The 22,940-nt window shown below is 52.0% G+C and overlaps 1 protein-coding gene and 1 non-coding gene across 2 annotated transcripts in view; one reads left to right on the top strand and one right to left on the bottom strand.

The window, feature by feature from the left end:
• The window catches only part of Bsn (bassoon presynaptic cytomatrix protein), a 94,162-nt gene that overhangs the window by 24,164 nt on the left and 47,058 nt on the right, over window positions 1-22,940 (bottom strand). Inside the window, exons 2-3 of the mRNA XM_042281647.2 lie at window positions 18,857-19,265; window positions 4,699-5,601 (exon numbers count right to left, since the gene is read on the bottom strand). Coding sequence (XP_042137581.2) covers window positions 4,699-5,601; window positions 18,857-19,265 — 1,312 coding nt within the window. The remainder of the gene's footprint in view (window positions 1-4,698; window positions 5,602-18,856; window positions 19,266-22,940) is intronic.
• On the top strand, window positions 18,215-18,411 carry LOC121831271 (U2 spliceosomal RNA). The gene has a single exon (XR_006074642.1). It is a non-coding gene; the product is annotated as a U2 spliceosomal RNA (small nuclear RNA).

The following is a 22,940-nucleotide window of genomic DNA, read 5'->3' on the forward strand; positions in this document are numbered from 1 at the left end:
GGGCATCTGGTCCCTCACCTAGTCTGGAACTGGAGTTACAGACAGGTGTGAGCTACTATGTGGGTGCTGGGGATTGAACCCAGGTCCTCTGGAAGAGCAGCCAGTGCTCTTAACAGCTGAGTCATCTCTGCAGTCCGCCATCACTTTAGTCTTTATTTCCTTACTTCATTCATTCATCTGCCCAGAACAGGAATATCCTAGCCCCAGCAGTAGGAATGGCTGTCTGTCTGTCTGTCTATCCCTTTTGCTTGGTTCTTCTGGGAAGCAGCCAGAGAACAGACAATGGGGAGACTGACGACCACCTCTTGCCTTGACTCTGTTAGTCCTTTTGGGACAGGAAGATCCAAGTTTCCCAAGAACAGTCATTAGCTCAGGCTGGACACGGAGGTGCATATACCGGGGCGGCAGGGCTGTGTGTGTGTGTGTGTGTGTGTGTGTGTGTGTGTGTGTGTGTGTGTGTGTGTGTGTGTCCAGTAGCTCAAGCATCACTTTCACACAAGTAAACACGGTGCAGCACTCCAGAGATGATTAGTATTGCTCCCAATCCACACAGAATGGGAAGGACGTTAAGGGAGGAGGTACGGGGTAACCCCAAAGCCTCTGAACCGTTGGCTAGTGGGGACAAGGAGACTGTGGGGCTGTGTGGGATGCTGGCCATCCTCCCACATTGTCTGCCACTGTCCGAATGAGGCCACAGGCCACGTGTTCTCTTTATGTGTGGAGCTGCTTTGTGTGCCACTTACCGTGACATCATGCTGACGTCACGGCCAGCTACCTGGCCATATACACTGCTGGACTAGAGGGCAGTGAGGAAAAACCCAGGGGGAGCTGAGGATGGTGGCTCATGCCTCTAGTCTTAGCACTTGCAAGGCTGAGACAAGAGAGTTGCCATGAGTTTGAGGCCAGCCTGGGCTAAAAAGTGAGATTCTGCCTCACAGAACAACCTCCTCCCCTAAAGGATATCCAAAGTAAGGACTCAGACACCAGATCAGAGGCACGGCCAGTCCCAGCGCTGCTGGTCCTTTATGATTATGTGATGTCCACTCCATCCCGTGTCCCTTCCTGGATATGCCCACGCCCCTCCTTCCTGGATCTGCTCCTCCTATGAGGAAAGCCTTACCCAGCCTCTCCATTATGCTCCCCTGAAGCTGAGATGTGCTCCCCTCATGCCCCGGCACCAATGTGTTTTGTTCCCTGTACAACAGTCCCTCAGGAGTCCCAGAGCCTGGCTGGCCACAGTGCTCACTGGCATCTCGATCACGAGGGGCTTGTGAGGACTCTTCCTCCCATCATGGACGTTCTCTTTTAGGACACCGTGGTTCCAGTATTCCGACTTAAAGGTCGATGTTTGTAAGGGTTTGCATATGGACCTGAGGTAGAGCAGCTCCCATGGGCACCTAAGAGAATGTCTGCTCCCATTCCACAGGGGAAGAAACGGGACTCTCTGAGACTGCAACCCCAGAGGCAGCCTGAGGTGAAGCAGGAGGCAGTTGTGTGCCTTGTACCTCATGCCCGCACTGTAGCCTCTGTTCAGAAGACCAGTCTAGCCCCGCATGTCACAGGTGCAAGGCCATTTGCCCAGGGAGGCTTAGTCTTTCAAGGGCACAACTGAAATTTGATAATGAGAAAGTGGTGAATATTACTGTAGCAATCCCACTGATTTCTTCACACTATTGAACTGAAAGTCAATTAGAAAATGAGCCAGAGGGTACTATTATCTTTCAAAAAGATAAATAGGTTAGAAAAAAGTTGGAATCAGCACTCTTAATTATGAAATGACTCATTAAATAGCTAAGGTTGCTTTTTTTCAGAGGAAGTTTCAAGTAAAAATTGGTCCAATTTTAGTGATTCTTCTATGGTATTCTCCAGACTCTATCTAGAAAGAAGGAAAAAAGACTTTTACAGCTGCAGATGTTGAGGAGAATGGCCAACCTACTGGTCTGGCCTCAGGTAAACCCCAGTAGGTCTACTAGACACATGGGGAGCTGTGAGTCTGTCCTTGCCTGTACTTGGACGCCGAGGTCTGCCTTACAGCGTGTGCAGACACACAGCTCAGTCATGCATGAGCTAACAACTGCTCTCAGCAAAGCCAAGTGTGGGAGAGACGGCCCAGCAGACCTGTGACGGCCCAGCAGACCTGTGACGGCCCAGCCGCTGTGACCCGCACGAGGGCCAGCACGCTGACTCTGCTACCTCACTCCCAAGACACGGTGGATCTCTCGACACCTGTGAGGGATCAGAGGCCTCTGACCAAGAGGTGCAAAACAGGTCACAGGGAAGCACGAGGTTGCTCGGAACAAGTGACCGTTCACCGAGGCGCGATCAAAGAACAGCCATGGCCTAGTTAAAGACTTCAGAGAAGCAATCCTGGAAGGAAGGGACGGGGCACACCATGCAGCAGCCTCTCCCCACCAGCCTGCATAGGTAGCCGCACACCCAAGGCCGATGTGAACCATCAGGAATGGGTGGCTGTTTTGTAGATGGGAGGAAAAGGTAGAGAGGTCTATGGCCACTGGATGGAGAGCAGAGAGCAGATTCTCACAACAGCAGGATGTAGGGCTATGGGTGTCTGCTCTGTGCAGTGGATGCTGGGATGAGAGGAGCGGAGGACGACTCTGAGCTGTTGGCTTGGATCTCTGCTAATGGACGATAGCAGCGTTTCCATAGGAAGGGGCATTGTGACTGCTGGTCCATACCTTCTTCAGAGCAGCTGCAGCCCTTCTGAGGGCAGCAGCAACAGGCAGAGCTACTGCAGGAAAGGGGTGGGGGGCTGTCCCTTCCTTGACTACTGTCAGAAGCAGCAGGCAGAGGCAGAAGGCCCGACTTAGGGAGGAGCTAGGGCCAGCGTCCCATCAGCCACGCATTCCACCCATGGAACCTGCAAGACTCCGGAGGCCAGGACTGCCCCGGCCAAGGAGGGAGTTCTGAGGCAGGGCATAGGGCGCCAGGGCATGGGAGTGGGTAACGCTGCCTGCGGAGAGGCAGAAGGTCCAGAGTCCAGGAAGGCTGGAACTGAGGAGGTAAAAAGAAGCCTAGATTAGAATTCAGCTGCCTCCTCTCCAGTCAGCACGTGACTGGAACACTTTTGTTTGGGCTGATCCAGCATTTACTGTGGCCTGCCCCGAGGCTGCCAAAAGGAGCTGTCATGAACACTTATGCTCCTGGATAGACAGTTTCCCTCCCTCTCTGCACAGCCTGCTTAGTGAGAAAAATGGGCTTAGCTGTCTCTTGGGGATAAGGGGCTTCCAAATCAGGCTAGCTCAAGAGTCCACCAGGGCTCACGGTCCCTCAGTGTCAGGGCACCCCATCTGACCAGCAGTGAGCTTGTACCTAGAGGCGGCTTGGCAAGGCAGGCTCTGGAGACTCCTCAATAGACCCTTCCCCACTGCTGGCCAGGCCAAGTGTCCTCCAACGAGCCAATGACTCTACAGCTTGGACAGGTAGTAGTGTTGGGCCGGCAGGCCATGTGAGTATCACATAAAGCATATCATCTCACTCAGGGCTACTCCTCCCGTATGTTGGAAAATATGACCTGTGGTGGTTAGGTTGTTTTCTTAGTCACGCTAGGTTTGAGTCTCAAGGAGGCCTATCTCAAGGAAGTCAGAACAAGGTGGCCCGGAGACAATGGCAACTCTGTTCTCCCTCTCGTCCCACCTTGGACTAGTGGTGGCTTGTGTCTCCTGTCCCACCACCAACCATGCATGATTCAACTGACTATCACATGGACTTTAGGTGGCTGCCCACATGAAGGGTCTTTGGCCAAGTACTCTGACATGACATGTATCTACCAGCTATGATGAGCCAACCAGACCCCCCAAAGGACATGCTCAGGCATGGCAAAGGTGGCCATGGCAAAGTTACATGGGTGCCCCTTCGCAAGGGAAAGAAGTAACAGGATTGGAGCAAGAGCAAACTCAGTCACCAGGCCAGGATGGTCTAGCTTTGCCTGACACCAGGCCTCTTCTCCCTCCTACTTGGCTCTGCCCAGGTCCCAGTACACTTTTTTGGAGCAGAAACAGAGGAAGGAATGTCTTCAACCCTAGCTTTCCCCCAAGCTTTCCTGGGGGGGGGGAGTATTTTTGAGCATTTTATCCCCCAGGAGAGCTCAAGCCTACCCAGGGGAAAACATGTGGATGAAAAGCTAGGGCTTTGACAAGTAAACACTAATACCCATGACCTTAAGAGAGGATCAAGTATAGATACAGCTGGCTGGCTTGGAGCCTGGGTGGCAGGAAATTGTCTATTTCACTGTGAGAAAGCCTTCTGCCCCATGGCCGCTCAGCTCCCTACCTCAGAGCAGCGTGAGACCTCCGGATCTTCCTACATGATCCAAGAGGTTGGCATCTTTCATCAAGGCTGTGCTCTTGGGAGCTGAAGATAGGAAGGCCAGTTAAGGCCTCCTAAGCCTGGACTCAGCCCGACTGCACTGGCCAGAGAGTGAGCGCCAGTAGCTGCCGTCACCCCCACCTACCGTGACCCCCACCTACCGTGACCCCCACCTACCGTGACAGTTCGGAGTGAGCCGACTGGAGCACGAGGCAGGGGCAGGAAGTAGATCACTGGCTGTTAGTGCAGCCCTTCCTGCAGCCCCAGCTCTGCGGCTCCTTGCGTCCTGGCTCCCTTGTCCCTCCTTTCCCATACTCTAGGCCCCGCCCCTCACCAAAGTTCTAGGAGGTCCGCTGGTCCCGGCCCTCTTACCTCCACCAGGTGGGGCGTTGGGTTGAAGCCACACAGGTTGCACACCTGCAGCTTGCAGGTGGTGCAGGTGTTGTAGTTGGCGGGACCCCTGGCACCCACGTTGAGCTCGGCTTGGCACAGTGGGCAGGTGGCCCTTTCCTTCGGCGTGGTCTTTGGCTTGGCAGCAGCCTTGGATGCTGCCTGGTGGTCTGCTCTGCCATGCTTTGGACTGGCTGTCCCTCCAGATTTTGCCGGAGCTCCGGGCCCTGGTCCAGGCCCTGTTCTAGCCCCAGGCTCGGCTTTGGCTCCAGGTGCTGGCCCAGGTGCTGACCCAGGTGCTGGCCCAGGCCCTGAGCCTGGGGGTCTTGAACCAGCCTCCTTGCTGGCATCACTGAAGACAATCTTGGGTGGCCCCTTGCTGGGGGAAGGCTGGCCCTGGGTGTCAGCCTCTGGCTGCACAGACATAAGGGTGCTCGCCTGGGTCAGGAGTGATGCTCCAAGGCCGAAGAGCTTCCCAGTGAGGCCCTCCTGGGGCTGTTCACCAGCACCAAGCCCAGAGGGCACTGTGGTGGCACTTTTGCCCTGGGCCTCTCCTACAGGCGGCCTGGGCTCAGCTGTGGAAGGCTTGCTAGAAAGAGGGGGCTGAGGAGACACCCTCCCCACCTCTGGAGGGGCAGTTGCCTGGGTAGGCCCAGGGACTGGGGTGGCCCTGGCTGCTTCAGCCTGGCGGGGACCAGACTGTGTGGCCCCTGGGCCCCGGGATCTCTCTTGCTCTGGCTTCCCCAGAGGCTGTTTGGCTGGGGAGTGGGCAGGGGACAGGGCCGGGGAGTGTAGCTGCTGCTGGCTCTTGGATCGAGGTGCAGTGGTCATGTCCATTCCCAGAGCCCTCTGCATCTGACAGTTCAAACACAGCCACTCCTTCACCTGAGGGAAGAAACGACCCAGTCAACAGAGAGGACAAGGCCACAGTGCACAGGGCTCAGGCTGCTGCAGGGATGGGCAGCACCCGAGGTCACTGTCTCCACACACACATGCGCACATGTACAACACACACACACACACACACACACACACACACACACACACACACACACACCATGCAGAATTAGTAAGTAAAGGCAATAGATGAGAGAGGAAGGCATAAGGAATAAAAGAAGCCATGACAGGATTCCTGCTGTGGAAAACCTTATCTTCTCACTGAAGGGACAAGATACAGAACAAAAGCTCCTGAGAGCAGTGAGTGAGAGGTATTAATGAGATGTGACGTCGTTAAGGCTTTTGGTTTTCTTTGACTTTGGGGCTTATGCTATTGCTTGTTTTACGGTGTCATCGATGAAACCCAGGGCCACATGCATGCTAGGCAAGCACTATACCTCCAACCACATACAAGAGAGGTGGGATAACTTGTCTCTAAGACAAACAAGGCTCATGCTGATACTCATGCTAAAAACATGTAGTTTCCCTTTGTCATACCCATACAGGGATGGACATGCGACCCTGTCACAAGATCAGACTGAGTCTTCCATGTCACCTATGTGCTAAATGATGTTTTTCCTTTTGGACTTCCAATCCCATAAGGAAACACTACCTTTTCCTGCCAGATAAAACCACTAGTAAATCAGAGCACACCACCTACAGACTCCCAGCCCTCTACGTACTTTTCAGCACAGCAGGGAAGCCCTGAACCACGACCTCGCCAGCCACCCCAGGCCTGCTCTCCATCTAGCTTCTCTTCCTGTCATCCTCCCTCGGCTGCCTCGCCCTGACACACTGGGTCTCCTGCTATGACAAATAAAACTCAAAGCTCATGAGGCCCCAAGGCTGCAGTAGGTCTCTGCTGCCGTCGGGTGGCTTGTCAGGTGGAAAGACTGAGCTCATCCTGTCCCAGCAGCCCAGGAGCAGCACCCAAAGATGGGGGAAACATTGCATTGTGGGGAGCATCCTCTTGTGCAAGCCTCCCGGAGGGCTTGTTCCAAGGTATTTTGTCCTCACAGCGGAGGAAACCAAGGCTGAAATGAGTTAGCAGTGTGCTCTTGTGGTCACGGGGGTAGAAACTCTTGCTACTGGCAAGAGCAGCCCTGAAAGCCCTGTTTAACTCCTGACTCCGAGGCTGGGCAGCCTGGAGCCCAGTGCCTTGTGCAGAACTCTTCTGATAGTCACTCAAGTTTAGATAGGCCAAGTTCAGAGGCAGAATTCACCTCTGCAGACACTGGAATAGCTGTCTCCCCAAAAGCCCAAACCCAGCTCTAGAAACTCGAAGAACAGTGTGGCTGAGGCCGAGAAGTCTAGCTCCAGTTGGGAACCGTTAGCCCACCCCTGTGCTTTTGGAAACTCAGTCGAATTTTGTCTACTGGACAGAGAAAGCTGTAGGAAAAACTTTCCAGTCCTGAGTGCCCTCCCAGAAAGTTCATTCTAGCTGGGGAGGGGACTTCACTCTCATCAAAGTGTGAGTTCTCAGGGGCAGGCTGCTTCTGCTCACCAGATGAGGGATGCTGCACGGGGATTTGCTCTCTAACGAGGCCTCGTCCTCTAGCCCAGGGTGGCAGTCACCAAAGCCACTGCTGTAGTGGCCACACCCAATGTTCCAATTGTTGTGCACCTACGTTAAGACTTCTTGGGATCTGGAAGTTCTCTGACTTCAGGTGACCCTGCCTTGGGCTAAACAAAGTCACGTGTTAAAACAAAACAAAACAACCCAACCTCCTCTACTCACCGCCAGCACCTTTCTTTCCCCAGCCCCCATCACCAAGGCTGGGCCACAGGCATCTCACCGAAAATAGAACCTCTTCAAGAAATGGCTGAAACACCCCGCAGTGACTCATCTGCCAGATGGGCGCAGCTATTTCTACCCAGCCTTTTCCAGACGGCGGGGTGGCAGCGGCGAGGAGCCTTGACCGCGTCCTCCCCCAGTCTCTCTTGGGCTCAGGCTTAGGCAGATAGACCTGGTTCATGAGGCCTCCCAAGGAGGACCCTGGCAGAGGAAGCTCTCTGAACTCAGCAAGACTCTCCCTTCCCTGCGAGGTCCCCAGGGGTTTGCTGGGACAGTCCTATCCTACACTCTTCTCCCTACTCCAAGGTCCCCGCCATGCCACACCACGGGACTCCATGATGAGGGCAGCGCACCCTACCTACCTGTCAGGCCAGGCAGCGTACACAGCGGCAATGCCGTGGAAGACACTCTGGCCTCAAGACCAGTGACAATGCATTCTTCCTTAGCTGCACACAGTGACTTCTCATCGGGAGGCTGAACCCAGAAGGCAGGCCCCCGTGACTCGTAGGTACCTTCTAAGCTGTCCACCAGAATTTGAGGGGCTAATTCTTCTACTAATATGACAGGAATCCCCTTGGGGTCCTGCTGTCCTGACCAGGCACTTGGCCAGGAGATGTGCATGCCTCATGCCTCATGTTCCGGGAGCCAGAGCTCGGGGTGCCTTCTTGGGTTACCCTAAGGTGGATGACACTAACGTTCATCACCCTGACACTTCTTTCCAGCAAGGAAGCCCATCCCACCGTCTCAGGTTGACAGGGCCCTCCCTTCACGCATTCCCTGAACCCCAGCCCCGGGAGGGCCTGAGGGCAGTAAAGAAGGCCCAGGCTGGCACCAACCCAGGGCCAAGAGGCCGCACAGCTTGCCCACCCCACCAGGATGCCGGGGACCTGCAAAGGCACAGCGCATGGGCTCCACCGCTCCGAGAGGACCTTCTCCAGAAGAGACTCCTGCCCCTTTACTCAAACTGTTCAATGCGCCGAAGAGCGGCTGAGTAACCCCCAAGACCAAGGACCAGGCAGCAGGTTCTGGGGACCCTGAGTTGAGTGAGGAGCTTATGGGGGATCTGTCTGCAAGGGCAACCCTCTGCTGTTCCTTCTGGTTTCTGGGGCAGTGAGGGAAGTCGAGGCAGATTCCCTGAGAAAGGCTTTACCACAGGTCCTCCCGACAAGGACATCAGCAGCCTGCGGCCGACCACCATCCACCAGCCTCAGGTGGGGTCCAGGCGTATTTGACACATTTGGTCTCAGAGGAGGGTCTCAGGGAGGAAGGCTGCCAGGAAGCTCTCAGGGGACAAACAGGCCCTCTTGCCACTTCCTCTCCTAGCTCCTGTGGCAGAGAATGAGGCTGCGGATCTGCACCACTAGCTAGCCTGTCGTCGTCTCCCTGCGGAGAGCAGCCTGCCTCCGAGCCCTGGCCCTCGCTGGGAGAGTGGCATTCGGTGTTGAATCCCTTGCCTCTGACGTCATGCCCGTACTGAATTCATGCTTCCCGTTTTAAACATCACAGAGGCGCTTTATAAAGGAGACTCCCCTGCTGCTACCAAAGCCAGAGGGCCCTTTCTGGGTTGTGAGTCACCGGTCAGGTCTCATTGGGAGGTAAGCACTCCTCTCCCCCTCACCCCTAGACATCAAGGAGAGGCCAGTGTCTAGGCTGGCCTAGACCTTCTTACAGCAACAGCCACCAGCTGCCGTATCCAACCCCCACCGTGGCACATCCCCCAGCTGTGATCTCAGCTTATGCAGAGGGGACCTCAGAGCATGACAGGGAAGAATATGTGACCCAGTCAGATGTGAGCCACAGAAGCAGCCTGTGCCAACCCAGAGATCCGAGGAAGGCCTTGGGAGTGGGTTTGTGAAGGCAGAACGTCATCATTCCACGAGGCCGGAAGGCCTCACTGGCCTAGGACTCCATGAAGGGAGGAGATTATTCCCCTTGCTGGCCCTGGGCATATCTGCCTTCCTGCTCCTCCCACAACGCTCTGGACAGCCTCCCTCCCTCCCAGGCTGGTCTTCTGTGCTCTCCTCTTTCCACAGTCACACCTCAGTCCCCAGTCCAGCTCTCCAGGAGAGGCTGCACTCCTCCGGCCCGCCTCAGCCCTTGGGCCTGACTCAGCCCTTGGATCCGCCTCAGCCTTTCTCTTTTCAGTCCCCTGGACCTTTGGATTCATCACTGGCTTCACGACCTTCTCTCGGAGTCTTCATCCCGGCCCTTCCTTATCAAATGTCCTTGCCTCTTGCCTCTCAGGTACCACTGAACTCACTCCCACCATTATTGCAGATGATCTACAGTCCCCATGGGCCTGACCCAGCTCGCCAAAACTCTCGAATGGAACATTTAATCTCAGTAAATGTCATCAAATGTATATTTTACCTAAGATAACCTACAGTAAATACTGAATCCTACTTAGCGATATGCCTGCTGAAGTATGAAGTATATTGATATCTGCCGTACACTTTGGAAATCAACAAAAAAATTAGTTCAATGGCCAGATGGCCAGACAGATGGATGGATAGGCAGTCAGAAGGATAGAGATGTGATAAAGCCAGGAGAAATCCAAGCGTGGTGGCACATGTCTTTAATCCCAGCACTCAAGGCAGAGACAGGGGGATCTCTATGATTTTGAGGCCATCCTGGTCTACACAGCAAAACCCTGTCTTGGGAAAAGACCAAACAAACAAACAAAAACCAAAGAAACAACCAAACAAAAATCCAGGTAGTGGATTTGAGAGTGTTCCTTGTGAAATCCTTTCAACTTTTCTGTAGGTCTAAATTTTCTCTAATACAGTATTGAGGAGGGAAATATTGTCTGGTTGCTGCTGCTCTATTACCAAGGCATCACAGCCCTTCTGATGGTCTCTTGTGGTTGTTGGATTGTAGGGTTTGATTGTATATTCTGAACATATCAATTCCTTATTGGATCTATGATCGGCAAATATTTTCTCTGAAACATTCTAACTTATCAAGTCCAACTGTGTTTCTCTCTGTTGACTCCCCTCTGTGTCTTGCACAGGAAACCACTGGCAAGCACAGAGTTGAAAAGGCTTGCTTTGTATTCCTCATAGGAGCGAGCGTTACAGTTACTGCTTATGTGTAAGGTTCAGTATTATATATGCTGGTGGAAGGTAGGGTCCAGGTTTATGCTTTGGCATATGGACCCCCAGCTTTCCCAGCATCAGTTTCTCCATACAAAGCTCTCGGTGCTTCTTGACAAAGATCACTTTGAGTTGGGAGTGTAACTTGGTAGCAGAGTACTTAGTATATATAAGGCCCTGGGTTGAATCCTAGACACATATACACACACACACACACAATCATGTAAATGTATAAGTGAAATTTGGGTTTATTTTGTTGTTGTTGTTCTGATTTTGTTTTTCTTTTCTTTTTTGTTTTTTTCAAGACAGGGTTCCTCTGCATAATAGCCCTGGCTGTCCTGGAACTCACTCTGTAGACCAGGCTGGCCTCAAACTCATAGAGATCTACCTGCCTCTGCCTCACAAGTGCTGGGATTAAAGGTGTGCACCACCATGCTGCCTTGATTTTATTTTTCTTGAGACAGAGTCTCCTTTTTTATTTATTGTATTTTAATTTGTGTGTGCACACCCACAGTACCCATGGAGGCCAGAAGAGGGCCTTGGATCTCCTGGAGCTGGAGTTAAGGCAGTTATGAGCACCTGATGTAAGCTGGGAACTGAACTCGGGTTCTCTAGAACAGCGAGGGCTTTCAGCACTAAGCCATCTCTCTAGCAGCCCCTAACTTTGTTTTGACTGTTTGACAGCTTGTGCGTAGGTCAAAGGCCATCTTGCAAGGGCCAGCTCTCCTTTTCTATCATGTGGAGATAGTTGAAGTTGAAGTTCACTGGCTTTGCCGCCAGCGCCTTGACCCACGGAGCCACCTTATCCGCCCAGCGGGACTTCTCTGCCTCCTGCACTCCATCGTCTCCACTCTGTTCCCTTTGACTTTACATATAAAAGTGGGAGTTTCAGGGATAAATTCTGCCTCTCTGCTCTGGGTTGCTTGTACATTGATGCTCACTGGATGCACAGTCCTCTTCGTGTGTCCAGAGACAGCACTCCATGCCTCATGGCTCCAGCCATGAAACGTGCTCCCACACTCTTGTCTCTTTCCCATGTCTCCGGTGGTTCTGGTCTCCAGCCTGCAGATCCAATTAAGGTCTTGTCTCCTGAAAACACAGTCAGCCTGGGCCATGTTCTAGCAACAAGGCTGGCTGCCTAAGAGCTGGTACAAGCTTGGAGGAATTTCCCCTATTGACTGAAAGGGTTTTTTTTTTTATTATTATTACTTAATTAATTAATCTGTTCCCAGCCTAATCACATTTCTCCTCCTTCCTCTCCTCCCAGTTCCTCCCCCAACCTCCCCCCACAATCCATTCCTTCTCCTTTCTCTTTAGAAAAGGACAGGCCTCCCATGGATTTCAGCCAGTCATGACATAAAAGTTGCAGTGAGCCTAGGCACCTCCTCTTCTATTAGGGCTGGATGAGGCAGCCCAGTAGGAGGGAAGGGTCCCAAAAGCGGGTAACAGAGTCAGAGTCAGCTCCTGCTACCACTGTTAGAAGTCCCATAAGAAAACCAAGCGGGCTGGAGAGGAGGCTCAGAGGTTAAGAGCACTGGCTGTTCTCCAGAGGTCCTGAGTTCAATTCCCAGCACCCATATGACGGCTCACAACCATCTGTAATGAGATCTGGTGCCCCCTTCTGGCCTGCAGGCATATATGCAGGCAGAACACTGTATACATAATAAATAAATAAATAAATAAATAAATAAATAAATAAATAAATAAATCTTTTTTTTTAAAAAAGATAATAAAGAAAGAAAACTAAGCTGTAATATATGTGCAGAAGGCCTAGGCCAGTCCCATGCAGGCTCTGATTGGCTGTTGTTTTTTTTTTTTTTTTTTTTTTTTTTGGTTTTTTCGAGACAGGGTTTCTCTGTGTAGCTTTGCGCCTTTCCTGGAGCTCACTTGGTAGCCCAGGCTGGCCTCGAACTCACAGAGATCCGCCTGGCTCTGCCTCCCGAGTGCTGGGATTAAAGGCGTGCGCCACCAACGCCCGGCTTGTTTTGTTTTTTTAATCAAAGTGGCTGCTATATGGCAAACTGCCCGAGGACTGGGCATGCGGTGGTCAAGATCCCCAGCCTGCCCGGAGGTCTGCTCCCACCTTATTGAGGGTTGGGGGATGGCTACAGCCGGCTCCTCCTGGAGGACACCTTTCCTCTCTTCATGCCCTTACAACACCTGCTCCTCCTTTGTATCTGGCCCAAGCAGCAGTGTGGCCAGGAGGGGGCAGAGGAAGGGGGAGAGGCTGCTGGCTATGGCAGAGGGTTCTGTCCTGCGCACAGCAACCACCCACCCCCGGGCCATCTGGTGTCCTGGCCTTGTGGGAAGGAAGTGGGATGCAGGCATTGGAGGGGAGGCCTAGAGCCCTTGCTCGGCTCCCTCCTCCTTCCCACCACCCACCCTGGGTGAGTGTCTAAACCCGAGGCTTAACATCAGGGTAAGGTACGGGACCGCAAGTTAACATACCTGCCTGGGCTCAGCAGAGTCTAAGCCTGGAATAGGTAAGGCCACGACCACACTCTCGCTCTCTGACATTTCTTTAAAATTTTAAACAATTTTACTTTATTTATTTAGTCTCTTTCTCTCTCCCCGCCCCCCTCCCCGCTTCAGTGCCTACACACCGTGTGTGTGTGTGTGTGTGTGTGTGTGTGTGTGTGTCTGTGTGTATGTGTGTCTGTGCGTGTGTGTGTGTGTGTGTGTGTGTGTGTGTGTGTGTGTGTGTGCGTGCGTGTGTGTGTGTGTGTGTGTGTGTGTGTGTGTGTGTGTGTGGTCATGGCATGTGTTAGGGATCAAAGGACGACTTCTCTCTTTCCACCACACAGATCTTGGGGATGGAACTCAGGTTGTCAGGCTTGACCTCAGGTGTCTTTACCTGCTGAACCGTCTCATCAATCTGGCAGTTTGGTTTTGGTTTTCCCAAGACAGGATATGTAACAGCTCTGGCTGTCCTGGAACTCACTTTGTAGACCAGGTTAGCCTCAAACTCACAGAAACCCGCCTGCCTCTGCCTCCCAAGTGCTGGGATTAAAGGCGTTCAACACCATGCCAGGATCCTGGTAGTTTTCTTAAGTGGAACTTAGAAGTGAATCTATCTCTAGGTCAGTGAGGGCTATGCAGAAAAACCCTATCTTGAAAAACAAACAAACAGAAAATAAGTGAATTTATCTAGAGCGGGGGTGGGGTCAATGTATTGTGGGGCTTGGCGGCTGGATGGGATAACAGCCCTCATGCCCTTACAGGACAGGACAGGAGCCTGGCAGGCACAGGCCGTGGCCACCCTTGAGGAGGAGCTTTGGAAGGCTTTGGCCTGACTGAAGCTTGGGCCTGCAAGTGATCTACCTTTATGCTGCATTCATTCCTGGGGTATTGCTCACAGGTCAAGGGGCACACTCACCTACAGGAGGCCTGGGCCAAAATGTGCTTTGGGGGCAGCTCTGAGTGGTTCTGGAAGCTCTGGGGTAGGTAGAGGTGGGCAAAGTCACTGCTCATATTCTGCAGCTGACTTCTAGGCCACTGGCTCCCCGACCTCCCACAGTAGCTACAAGGCTATGCCTTACTTCTCACTCAGATGGTCAGAATAGAGAGCGGCAGCAAGGGACTCCTCCCTACTCCAGATGGCTGGAGAGGCAGACTGACCAGCCTGAGTGAGCTTGTGGCATCAGCAAAGCCACGGAGGGGAGTCTTTACACACCTGATTCTACTCTGAGCAACTCTGACACTGAGGACATTTACAAGACTTTTCCTAAACCTACAGACAGGAGCATATCCCCACTTCCTCCCCATCCCCGGCACAGAATGTTAATAACTCTGGCCTCCTGCTCTCAATGTGTTGTCAGAGCAAGGGTTTCTTGTCGTGTTGAGAACAGTGATGAGGCCAAAAGGAAACTCTCTACATAGTCTTTTGGCATAGTTTCTAACAGGTGAAATCTTCTTTAATTTTTAAAAAATTTATTTCATGTGTATGAACGTTTTGCCTGTATGCACTTATATGCGGCAAGGAGGCCAGAAGAGGGCATCAGATTTCCTTGGAACTGGAGTTACAGCCGGTGTGTGAGCTGCCTTGTGGGTTCTTGGGAACTGAACCCAGGTCCTCTGCTCTTGAAGTAAGTAGCGGGTGCTCTTAACTGTTGAGCCATCTCTCCAGCCTGCAGGTGAAATTCCTTACCTGGCCTTGAACTGAAAACAAAAATCCAAGAAGAAATGAACTTCTTCCAAGGAATGACTGGCCCAATCCTGTTTAATCCAGATCAATCTCATTCTGAAGAAAAATGGGGCATGGCTGGGATTTCTTGGGAGGAAACTAGACAATCAACCACTGCGTTTGACCCCCCCAGGTTGTTTCGCTCCCAAATGCACCAAGATTTCATCAAACTGTCTTTCTGTCTCTATAGAGCATGTTCTGAGCACCTCTCCTGGGGAGTAGAGGAAGCCCTAAGTGAATGAAGTTCTGGATGAATGTGTGCTGTGGACATGGATGGGCACAGCCACGTCAAGGGCCCGAGCCTCAGACCCTTAGGAAAATGGCAAAGCCTTCCCCTGACCCCCAGGGTGATGACCCAGAGGGATGGAAAGGCCTTCCTTGGGGGTCTGAGTGTGGCTGTTGGTAGTGTGTGCAGAAGATGTCCACTACAGCTTTCTTCCCCGAGGTATTTAAGGCCTGAAGACGACTCCCCTAAGGAACTGCTCCTACCAAGATTAGCTCAACCTTGTTTTGCTGTGTTACAATAACCCTGCCTCTCCCTTCAACTCTATATAATAAACCTGCTGATCGCCCAGGGTGCTGCAGTTTCTCCAACAGAGAGCCTCACCCACATGGTCCCAGCTCTTCTGTCTGTCAGTCTGTCTGTCTGTCATCTTTTTTTCATTCCCTCACAACCCCAGTCAGGTAGGTCTGTCCCGGGAGCAGTGCTGGACACAGCGTTCCCCCCATTTCCACACAGTGTTAATACGCTCCACACATGCATAAACCCTCCCGGCTCGCAGACCCTCCATAGCTAGCCAACAGGGGCACAGGCAGAACGGTGACTTCCAGTCCCCCGAGGCTGTTCTCCCTGTCCGTGACCCTCATCTCCAGGCCTTGTCTATTGTTTTGCAGCACCTGCTAAAGCAAAGTAGAAAGACCCTGACTGATTCCAAGAGATTAAAAAATAAAACCACTGGTTTGTAGCGACCATTGCACAGTAGTGCCCAGTTTCTGCCTCTACTGCAGTCAACAAGAGGATTCCATCCTTCTGCAGATCTGCGAGGTAACCCGAGTCACATACCAACTAGTAAGTCTTCATTCATGACACATAAGAGAAATGTTACATTTTTCATGGCCACATATCCAATAACCAAGAATCGGTGATGAGACCCTCCATGTCATTCATGTGGCCCTTGTTCCTCTCTGGGATCCCCTTGATCCCCTCCCTCTGTCCATACATCCTATTGACAGGTCCCAGACACAGGACCTGGGCTGGCAGGTCCTCATCTAAGACTTAGCATTTCCACACTCCCTCCTGGATAGGGTCCCCATGACCCTCTCCTATGGCTGTCTGTAGTGTACAGGGCCGGGGCTGGCAGTGCTCTCCACCCTTTTCTGCTCCAACTGAAGAAAGCATGTGATGTCATTGAACCTCCTATAAAAGGTCACACACACACACACACACACACACACACACACACACACACACACACCCTGTCACTCAGACACAGCTGACTTCAGAACCAGCTTCTCACATCTACATACCCTCCAGCCAGGCTTCTAGAAGCTTAGCCTGGAGAGGCCATCTTGGCTGATATGACATTGGGTTAGAGGTGTGCAGAAGAGGTGTGGTTTCTCAGGATTGGTTAAACAGGCATGTGAGCCAGACCTGCAGAGTCGTTTCCTCATCATATTAAAGTAGGACCAGGGAGGTGACTCTGTTCTTAGCATGCTTTACCACTCCTCAGGAAAATGTGCCAAGGTTTAGTTTTCCTTGACAGGAATATCCCTGAAAGCCAGCTCCAGGGAAGCAAAGATTGTGTCTGCACCCCCCCCCCAGGAGAATAGAATGTCTGTGGGTGTGGACCTGGACAAATGGGGTGCCACGGGACAGCAGCTCCTCTCATGCGCCGTGAAGCAAGTGTGAGGAAGGCCGCCAACTCATGCCCGTCTTAGAGCTCCGGATGCCCCTGAAGATGCTAAGAGCTTATACTAAAGGACCACTTGATTGTCCAGCCCAGCATTTGTTTGAAGTATTTGGCCAAGAGGTTTGCTCTCCACCAAATACTGTGATTTTGCAGTAAGTTTGAGGCCCTCTTTCCTCCTGGCCCAGAGCCTCGGCTTCCGCCCAGCACCACGAGGCAGATGGCCTGAGTGTCTCCAAGGTCCTCCTACTCTGCTGTTTTTCTAGGCACAGTCAAAGGCTGGCTCCCTTCCCATCTCACTAAAGGTTCTGGACTTAGAGGAACCAAGAGGCTAAGGCTGTGGCATAGTGAATGCTGGGATACCCACCAGGATGCTGGTGCCACCATGTGTGGGTCTTAATCTCACCCACCCCACCTAGGGCTGCAGCACAAGTGAGCATCTCCTGGAGGGGCTCCAGAGGGGAAAGAGCAGCGTGATGATGGGATGGCCCACAGAAACACTGGCCATCCGCCAGCTCGCCCCACTCCTGGGAGGCTGGGTGCTTCTGGCTTCTTGGTTGGTAGGATCAGACAGGTCAGTTTCCCTTTCTCGATCACACCGTTCTCAATGTGGAACAGCTGACACTTACTTAACTGATGGGTGTGGGGATGGGTCTGTTTCTCATCACAGATGCAATCATCACGAGCATGCACGCCTCCTCAGGAAGCCTCCACATTCCAGGAGCGACTCCAAACTGCACTGAGTCATCGCCCCACACCAGCAGCTCCTTCCTCGGAATCTCACACTTACCTCTCGAAAACCACACATCCCACACCCACAGCACCTCACAGCATATATAGACCCTGACCTGTTAACAATTATTCTCACTTATCCCCCTCCCACATGGTCCAAACAACTCCAGCTGCTGATAAATCCCAGGGGCTGCCCACAGTAGCTGCTCTATCCTGTCCAAACAGTCTTTGGGGGAAGAAGCAGAGACTTCTGTGGGTTACCCCGTGGGGGTACAGGATGCCTGGAAACCCACTCAGTGCATTTCAAAAGTATGGCCCTAATTTAGCTAATACATGGGAGCCCCCAGCCTCTGGGTCACCAAAGGGACCCACCAAAGGCTCTGTTAGGCATCCCACTCCAATGCAAAGCATTCTGAACAAAGCCATGATGGAGATGTGAATTGACAGTGCTTTGGGGTGAGGAGGCTACGCTCATGGCTATAGTCCTGAAGGCTAGCCCTTGGGAGAGAAAGACAATGCTACCCTTGGAAATGCTTGGCTTCTACCACAAAACTGGGGAGGACAGTCTGGTCCATGTGAGGCCCCCAGATACCTGGAGCTGAAGCCCAGAGAGGAGCTGTCCAGAGTTCTGCTGGAATGCAGTTCCTACACCCTCCTAGAAGTTTGATCCCCTTACCAGCACCCTCTCCAGGGCTGTCAAGGAGAGAGGCAGACCCAGGAATAGGGGAATCTGACCACCCTTGCATGGTCATCTCTAGTGGAGTAACCACTGGGACAAGTTGTCCATAAGATTTTCTTTTGCCCTCTCCAAAGGCCATTTTTTTTTTTTTCAGGCTAAAATTAAATCAGGTTTATCGCTTCTCAGCCTTTTGGCTAAGATCAAGTGTAAAATTAAACCAGGTTAAAAAAAAAGCTCTAAGTTTGTGTGTGTGTGTGTGTGTGTGTGTTTCATTTGTTTTGGTTTTTTGATATAGGGTTTCTCTGTGTAGCTCTGGCTGTCCTGGAACTCACTCTGTACATCAGGCTGGCCTTGAACTCAGAGATCCTTGTGCCTCTGCCTCCCACCACTGCCAGAAGTATTTTTATTTTTATGAGTACAGGTATTTTCTTGCATGTATGTCTCTGTGAACACTGTGGAGAAGGCATTGGATCCCCTAGAATTAGAGTTACAGATGGTTGTAGGCCATTTTGTGGGTGCTAGGAATTGAACCCCAGTCCTTGGGAAGAGCAGATGCTGAGCCATTGCTCCAGCCCTATTTAAGTTTTTGGGGTATAAGAATCTCTCAGGAGATCTGGGGCCAGAACCTGCCATCTGACTCCACATCTTGGGGCCAGTACCACCACCACTGCTACCACCCCACCCCTCATCATCAGGGGTACATAGACACTGGCGACTAAGAAAACAGCCATGGTCAGGGGTGGCAGAAAGAAGGGAAAAGCAGAGGAGGGGTGCCAAGGAGGCACTGGCCGATGCAGGGGCACAGAGGGTGGTTACCTGGGTGAGATGAGGGTTGGGGTTGAACCCACATTGGTTGCAGACCTTGTTGTGACACTGGGTGCAGGTGTTGAAGTTTGGCTGGCTGGAGGTCGACGTGAGGTCCGAGGTCTTGCATATAGGACACAGCGTACTGCTGGGAAGGGGAGCGATCTGGGGCACGGAGTAGGGTGATGTGGGAGTGCTGCCTCTGTCCGGTGACACTGAGGGGGACCGTCCCGATCTCTGTGTCCTGCTGTCTACCTGGAGCGTCCGGCGGGGACCATCGGCCTCCTGGCCTGACGGGCCTTGAGCCCTTGTCTCTCGGGGGCTCTCTCGGCCTGGAGCAGCAGCAGAAGCTTGCTTTGGGGTCGGAGAAGGTGCTCTCTGGCTACCCAGGGGCTCCTTGGGGTCCAGTCTCCGGGAAACGCTGAAATGACATTGAAAATGACTGTTGGAGACACGTCCTATAGACGTACGTGGCTTACATAGGTCCCTTCCAACCTAGAGTGACCCCAGCTCCATCACTGTCCTCTTTCTCTGCACAGTGACATCATCACAGTCGCCATTTACCGTACCCTGTGCTACAGCCCTGACCAGCTTCCTGGCGTCAGGCCAATGGCAGATGGACACGACGGTCCTCTTTCACACCCCGAGGAAGGGCAGGTTCTAGTTAGGAGTCTAGCAGTGCAACACACGTGGGCTGGACTTGTCTGCTGTGTGACACAGAGCCACACGAGGCCCAGGCTGGCCTGGGATTCATTCTGTGTCTAAGGATTACCTTGAACTTCTGATTCCCCTGCCTCCACTTCTAAAGGGCTTGGATTACAAGCAGGCACCACCATACCCAATTCATAAGTTCTGGAGACCAAACCTAGGGCTTTGGACATGTTAGGCAAGTAGTCTACCAGTGAAGCTACAACCCCAGCCCCGGGACTGCACTTTTTAAACTTTATTTTTATTTATGTGTCTGGGTGCTCTCCTGCGTGTGTCTGTCTGTGTACCACTGTGGCAGTGTACACAGAAGCCAAAAGAGGACACTGGATCCCCTGGTTGTGAGCAGCCATGTGCGTACTAGGAATCAAACCCAGGTCCTCTGAAAAGCAGCCAATGCTCTTAACCAATGTGGCAGTTTGAATAAGAATGGCCATATATTTGAATGCTTAGTCACCAGGGAGTGGCACTATTTGAGAAGGATTAGGAGGTGTGGCCTTGTCGGAGGAAGTGTGTCACTGAGGCTGGGCTTTGAGGTTTCCAAAACCCATGCCAAGCCCAGAGTTTCTCTTTCTTCCTTTCTCTCTTTGCCTCAAGATCAGGATGTAGCTCTCAACTGCTTCTCCAGCACTTGCTTCCCTGTCAACAAGCTCCCCGCTGTGATAATGGACTAAACCTCTGAAAACTATAAGCAAGGCCCCAATTAAAAGCGCTCTCTCTCTCTCTCTCTCTCTCTCTCTCTCTCTCTCTCTCTCTCTCTCTCTCTCTCTTTCTCTCTCTCTCGTTTTTTTGACAGGGTTTCTCTGTGTAACAGCCCTAGCTGTCCTAGAACTTTCTCTGTAAACCAGGCTAGCCTCGAACTCACAGAGATCCACCTACCTCTGCCTCCTGAGTGCTGGGATTAAAGGTGTGCGCCACCATGCCTGGCAGATGCTTTCTCTTATAATAGTTGCTGTGGTCATGGTGTCTCTTCAGAGCAATAGAGCGTGACTGAGGTGGCCGATGAGCCATCTCTGGCCCAGGACTGCACTGGTAAGAAATCTCGAGCTGATGCCAATGTCCTGCTCTGCCCATTCCTTCTAGAGACCCTCCAGTAAGCCCTGTGCCCAGGCAATCTAAGATGGCAATGTTCCTTTTTTCACTGGTGTGAGGCTGGAGTGGGCTTCAAATCCAGCCTTTGAGGAACCACTGAAGGAGGCCCAATGTCCCTGACGCCATGTCCACCCCAGTACAACCCGTCTGCAGTTAGGTTGACCCATGGGGTAAAAGAAACATTCAGGCTAAAATTGCATTTCCCAAATTCCTTCTTTGGACCAACTTAAGTTCATTTCTGCCAGTTTACCTCTTTTCCAGTTTGAAAGAGGGTGAGCACAAAAAGTCAAAGACCAAGTTTCCTGTTGCTTTCCAGAACATTCTAGACTGGCTTTGGCCTGTATCCTTTTGGTGGCTGCTGATAGCAAAGGGACAGACCAGGTTTGCTGAGACTTCACTTATGTAGCCCACACTGGCCTCTAATTCGTGGCTTTGCCTCCACTATGATTATAGGTGTGAGCTACTATGACCAGATCAGAGTGACTTGTTTGTTTTTCAAGACAGGGTTTCTCCATGTAGCCCGTGTTATTCAAGAATTCCACCTGCCTCTGCCTCCCGAGTGCTGGGATTAAAGACGTGCACCACCACCGCCCGGCTCAAAGTGACTTTTAAACTCAGTGATGAATCACAGTTGAGCCTTTCTTAGAAATTTTATCCATACTGAGGGCCTGGAACGAACTGGCACAGCCCTAGGAGAAGACTTGTGCAGGCTTGTGCCCACTGCATCCCAGGGCCCAACCGAGCTCCCACTGGGTAGATAACACAGTGAGCACACAAAATGAAAAGGAAGATGTGTGACTATGTGGTGAGCTCAGGGAGCAGGGCCCAATCGGGGCAGTGACATCATTCAGTTCTGAACATTTCACATGGAGCTCGCTTAGCAACATGCTCATAGGAAACAGATCCAACAACAGCCTGCCTGCCTGCCTGCCTTCCTTCTTTCCTTCCCTCCTTCCTCCCTTCCTTCTTCCCCTTCTTCCCCTCCCTCCCTCCCTCCCTCCATCCCTCCTTCCTTCCATTTGTCTTTGTTTCAGTTGTTCACATTCCCCGACTTTGCTGTGGGTCCTCTGACCCGTTTGGGATCTTGTAGACATATCCACCTTCAGACTATGGGCAACAGGCAGTAGCACTGCGCTGAGGACGCTATGAAAGCAGCCCGACACAAAGTCATGAGCTTGTGTGAAACAGCATGAGGCTTCTTTCTGGGAGTCTGTGTGGGGGGGCACTAGACTGATTGGCTCCTGAGTGACCTTTCTGGACGACAACAGGAAGACAATGTCAAAGGGTAGGACGCACCTGAGTTGATAAACTCCTACAGCGCAGGTCAGGTCGCCAGGTGCCCACAGTTACTCTTTACACATATACATATTTTATAAGTCTTATATTCTTTATGAATACCTGCTGAATATTTCATTAAAATGAATTTTTCAAAAAGTAAATCAGACAGGGATCCAATCCTCTGGGGTTGGAAACAGATGTGCAAACAAATCCCTGCAAGACCCACAGCCACAGTCCTGAGGAAGACGATGAGACCTCCACATTGGCCTTAGAGGACAAGGCCCTCTCCGAGATTGACCAGCGAGCTGGCCAGAAGGAAGATGCATACGAAGGCCCAGAGGGGCTGAGGGCATGCTCAGTATGGGTGGAGGGAGGCACAAGTACTTCAGATGCAAATCATTATCACTCCCACCACCACCACCACCACCACAGAGAACCGCTCCTATAGCACTGAGTGTTCAGTTTTCATTGAGAAGCTCAAAATGAATATGGGGACAGCCGGGCCAGCAGAGCCTTTAAGGTTTCCCAACAGAGGTGCATTTGGGCTCTGTGGCCCAGAGAAGATGATGAAGGCAGGAAATCCAGTGAAAAGGAAGAACTGCCCGGGAGACAGTTTATAGAACTAGAGGGCAGAAAGATACAATGAAGGACAATCCTGCTTTTCACTCACCTGGGGGATCCAGAGAAGGAAGCCTTCAGGGGTGGGAGTGCAAAACCAAAACCAAAAGTCTGAAGATTGTGAGGAGCAGGAGAAATCTTACAGCGTGCCTCTAGGTATTTTTATCTGAGAGAGTGAGTTCATAGGCAATTCTCGGGAACACAAGTCACCCAGAGAGTAGTGGTCCAGTTAAGCACGCAGGGATCCAACAGCATTCACAGACTCAGAGGAAAGCCCGGAAATAGAGCAGTCAGAAAAAAGACAGAAGAAAATGACCTCAGATAGCTGGGCATGGTGGCGAACACCTTTAATCCCAGCACTTAGGACGCAGAGGCAGGGGGATCACTGTGAGTTTGAGGTCAG

The sequence above is a fragment of the Peromyscus maniculatus genome, chromosome 7, assembly GCF_049852395.1.
Source record: "Peromyscus maniculatus bairdii isolate BWxNUB_F1_BW_parent chromosome 7, HU_Pman_BW_mat_3.1, whole genome shotgun sequence".
NCBI lineage: Eukaryota > Metazoa > Chordata > Mammalia > Rodentia > Cricetidae > Peromyscus > Peromyscus maniculatus.